Raw genomic sequence first — 4,115 nt, 5'->3', positions numbered from 1 at the left:
GGGTCCTATCACAGCACTGCCGGGGAAGGTGACCTCCCTTACAGGGCACTGTGGGATCTCAGCACCTCCACACTTCACATAGCTCACACCATTTTCTTCAAAGTAAAATTTAAAACTCAAACTTTTAAGCAACTAGAAGGTTTGCTTAGTGATCCAAAACACTCTGGCAACTTTGGGGGGACATGGGACTCTTTCTACCTGGAACAACTGTGTCAGAAAAGAACTCTATCCTGCCCCCACCTAAGCACAGTGGCAGTAGGGAGTTTTTTTTCAGGGCCAGGAGCCCAATAGGGCCTGCACAGTGGCTTCAGAACAAATAGGTGTCCCTCGGGAGGACACAGGCGTGTGTGGTGGGCGCTGGCTTGGAAACATGGTACCTTAGATATGGAGCACATGGTGTGGGGCTCCTCACCAACTCTGGTGGAGTCTCTGGGCAGCGCCTGTCATGGCCCCTGCTGGCCTGTTCCCTTAGCTGGTTCAGGACTAGTGCCCAGCAGTGCATCCAGACCTCTTGAGTGTAGTCAGCGAGTATGGTGAGGGGAGTAAGTCCCTAGGTCCCAGCCCTCCCACCTAGGGTGTACCCCGGCTAGCCTTTGCACTTGAGGGTCCATGCCATGTGTGCTTGTGCCTGGCCCACCAGTCTAGGTCCATGCGCCCAGAGGATCTAGGCTGCAGCAGCCTTGGGGAGGAGAAGGTGCAAATGGGAGCAGTCCAGAGGGCGTTCTGGCTGTGGACACCTGGTTGGAAGCCTGCTGCTCCCCAGCCTCCCCCATTTGTACCTCCCTGAGGAAATACCCAGTCCTGTTTGCCCCACATAGCAGTGGGCTCCTAGTGGCCCTGGCCTCTGAAGAGCTCTCCCTGGTAACCATGGGTGGCCTCCTTGCTCCTCCTGTTTAGGACTTCCATGTTCCCTGCCAACTATCCCAGAGGAAGTGGCCCACACCAGACCCAGCTCAGGAGTCCATCCCAAATATCCCCTATCCTTGAATCCGGCAAAAAGACCCCATGATCTAGGGTAGTGATGAACCTTTTAGAGCTTTCAATGATAAACAGCCCACTGCGGTACACATACCATAGGTTTGCCACCACCGAGCTAGGGTGACCCTATCCCCTGTCCGCCAGTACCACCCATGGCTAAACCAGGGCCCCAGATCTTATCACCAAGATCTCCAACCCCAGGCCTCAGAGCTGGGAGCGTGTAGTCCACCTGAGGATCTGGGTCCTGGGAGAGGCCATAGCTAACCCAAGGACCAAGACAGTGGCCCAGCTATGGAATCTGTCCTGCCCTGATTTCAAAGCTGCTGCCTCACAGCAAAGGCTTCATACTAACTTGGAGAGAGGAAAACAGTCCTTCTTCACACCATGCCACACCCTCCTGAGGCCATGCTCCTCACTCCTGGGTGGGTGGGGGGGCTCCCTGGACCTGACTGAGGAGCCCAGGGCCCACCCCACAAGTTCTCTGGGAGACAGTAAACCTGCCTGGCGGGTCTAGCTTGTCCTGGCATCCTAGGTTCCTGTAGCTGGTCAGACACAGGCCAGATGAGAGGAAGCCAGATGGGAGAAGGGTCCAAACAGAAACCCAGGCCAGGGCAGAGCCAGCATGCAGAGGACTGCAAAGGAGACTGCCCAGGGCAGGAGGGCAAAGCAGTCTTGGACCCTATTGTGCAGTGATCCCTGAAGCACTCTTCTGACAGGTAACTTGGAGTACTTCCCAGTGCCACCCCAATCTCAAATTCTAGACCCAGCAGATCCTGCCCAGTGCAGCCTCAAGACACATTCAAGCCATTATGGGCAGTTTATTGAGGTTCATGGTCAGGTAGGGGAGGCAGCACACACACCCACAGGCTGAGTCCACTGTCCATGTGCCTGCCATCTCCAATAGCAGTAGTGGCCTCTGGGGCCTGGTGAGTTCTGAGTTATGTCTCTCGCTTCTCCAGGGAGCTTGTCAGACTTGGCAAGGACTAGGGCAACCCTCCCAATCACAGATCTGTGCATCAGAGCCTCCCCCTGCATGAGAAAGGAATCTTCTGTGATCAGACTCCTGTTGTCCTTGCAGCCTTCCTGTTTGCCCTGGCTTATGTGTCTTCCACAGCACTGCTCTGGGGCAGGAGCTGCTACCTCCAGGAGCTTTGCCTCATGGTGGTAACTGTGAAGAAGATATAGGCTGAAGAGGCTGATCTAGGGAGGGCCCATACCGCAGGGTAGGGGGACAGACTTACCCTCCAGATTCAGGGTGGGTACTGGGATTGGCCTCTGGGGGTCTTCCTGGAGGGTGTCTTCTTCAGTTGAAAGCAGAAGGCTGTCCTGTGGAGAGCAAAGGTCAGTTGTATGACCTTGTATGGCCCCCATCCTTCCGCCACTCCCAGAACTGTTCTGACCTGTGTGCCAGGGGAGGCTCTGTCTGGCTGTGGGGGTGGTGGCAGTGCAGACCCTGTCTGCATGATGAACTGCTGCAGGTTGCACTGGCGCAGCTCCCGGTTCAGCTCCTCCAGCTCTTGTACCTGAGCCTGGGGCACACAGGACCCTCAGGGGACAAGGCCACCAGCACTCTCCCTAGTCTGACCCTGTCAGATCCCAGGTTCCAAACTCCAGGGTGGGGAGGTGGCATGGGCTGGGGTCTCCTGGGCTCACCTGCAGCGTGTGCTCAGCCGCCTCCAGAGCCCGGCTCACCAGGGCCAGGCTGCCTTGTACCTCTGCACTCTGCTGCTCCTGGATGGCCAGGTCTTGGCGCAGGCGCTCAGTGGCAGATGCCGTGGTAGAGGGGGGCCCAGGGGCCTCAGTGGCCATCAGCAGCTCAGCCTCCAGGGCACGGGCCTGAGCATCCAGAGACTGCAGCCGGGCAGCATGCTCTGCAGTGGCTGCGCTCAGTGCCTGCAGGCGTGCCTGCCCCTCTCGCTCCCTGGCTTCTTCCCGCCTGAGCTCCTGCTCCCAGAAGTCCTTATGGCTCAGCTCCTCTGAGTTCCTCTGCACCCTGAGTTCCATGCCCTGTAGGTCTTCAAAGAAGCCTAGGTTGGATGCTACAGGGGCTGGAGGCTCAGAGGATGAGGGGCTGGGGACCAACCTGGGACACCCCAGGCTAAAGGTCAGTGCTCTGTGGGATTCACGGCCCGGAGCTGCCCGTGGTTTTGGGGGCAGGCTGGCACGAACTGGGCATCGTTCTGGGGGTGGACAGCTGTCTGAGGAGGGCCTCCCAGCCAGGCTGGGCCCTGTCCGCCTCAGGACAAACTGGACCTCATTGGCAAATTGTCCGAAGGTAGCCTGGGCACCCACTGGACACTCCTGTGGCAACAGCGGACGTTCCTTCTCCTTAAGACGCTGCACAAGCACAAAGCGGCCTGTCTGGCCTGTGGAGTGGGGGGAGAGGTCAACTGGAGCAGGGGAGAAAATGGGTGGTCCCACCCCAGTCCCACCTGTTAGGCCCACTGGCAAGCAGGGGACTTACCTATGGCTTGGGCTAATGCAATGACCACTTCCTGGCAGGTGGTCTGCTCTGAGACCCCACAGACCACCCGCTGAATGCCATCCACCCATACCTTCAGCTCCATGGAGGACAGCCCCAGAACCATCCCTGTCCTGTGGGGAGGAGATAGGCCACAGGTCAAGTCCTGCCTGGGCCTCCCTTCCTGCCCCCCATGTCAGCTGCCATGACTGGTTCAGGGTTTAGGCCCCTCAGCATCGGGTCTGCCCTCCAGTGCCCAGCCCCATCCGGCAGGCCGCACATTCTTGGGGTAGCCGGGGAACTAGCTAAGCCCTGGCTTCCCCCACTTCACCCGTCCCCACTCTCGGAACGAGGCGAATCATTAACCAGGTCCAGGATTTCCTGTCCGACCGCCACCCCCAGCGCCACCTTTCCCGCGGGCACTGCCCCCTTTCCGCGGGCGGCTGTCCCAAGCACCCAAGGGCTCACACACAAACACTACGCCATCCACTGCCAAGGGAAAGCCCCCCCTCAACTTCTCGGGCCCCAGAGAAGCCGTGTCACGACCCACACCCGATCCTCGTACTCTTGAGCACCAGACCCGGAAGCCCCCTCCCGCTTGGGGAGCCCCCAGCCGGGTGCACAGCTCCTACTGCCCGGGGAGTGCGCTCGCCCCGGAAGTCAGCGCCCGCGCTGG

General features: G+C 59.2%; 1 protein-coding gene across 2 annotated transcripts in view; it reads right to left on the bottom strand.

Moving 5' to 3' along the window:
- Nucleotides 1-1,922: 1,922 nt before the first annotated feature.
- The window catches only part of Rassf7 (Ras association domain family member 7), a 4,067-nt gene continuing 1,874 nt past the window's right edge, over nt 1,923-4,115 (bottom strand). Inside the window, exons 2-6 of one of the 2 annotated variants that reach the window (XM_010640329.2) lie at nt 3,443-3,573; nt 2,632-3,368; nt 2,379-2,507; nt 2,220-2,304; nt 1,923-2,146 (exon numbers count right to left, since the gene is read on the bottom strand). In XM_010640329.2, coding sequence (XP_010638631.1) covers nt 2,115-2,146; nt 2,220-2,304; nt 2,379-2,507; nt 2,632-3,368; nt 3,443-3,566 — 1,107 coding nt within the window. In that variant the 5' untranslated portion in view covers nt 3,567-3,573 and the 3' untranslated portion in view covers nt 1,923-2,114. Of the gene's footprint in view, nt 2,147-2,219; nt 2,305-2,378; nt 2,508-2,631; nt 3,369-3,442; nt 3,574-4,115 lie in introns of those variants that run through there. The other variant, XM_010640328.1, reaches the window with a different exon arrangement.

The sequence above is a fragment of the Fukomys damarensis genome, unplaced genomic scaffold (genome assembly GCF_012274545.1).
Source record: "Fukomys damarensis isolate Sample0158 unplaced genomic scaffold, DMR_v1.0_HiC HiC_scaffold_16, whole genome shotgun sequence".
NCBI lineage: Eukaryota > Metazoa > Chordata > Mammalia > Rodentia > Bathyergidae > Fukomys > Fukomys damarensis.
Note: the sequence above shows the minus strand (reverse complement) of the source record. Positions and strands in the feature narration are given on the sequence as shown.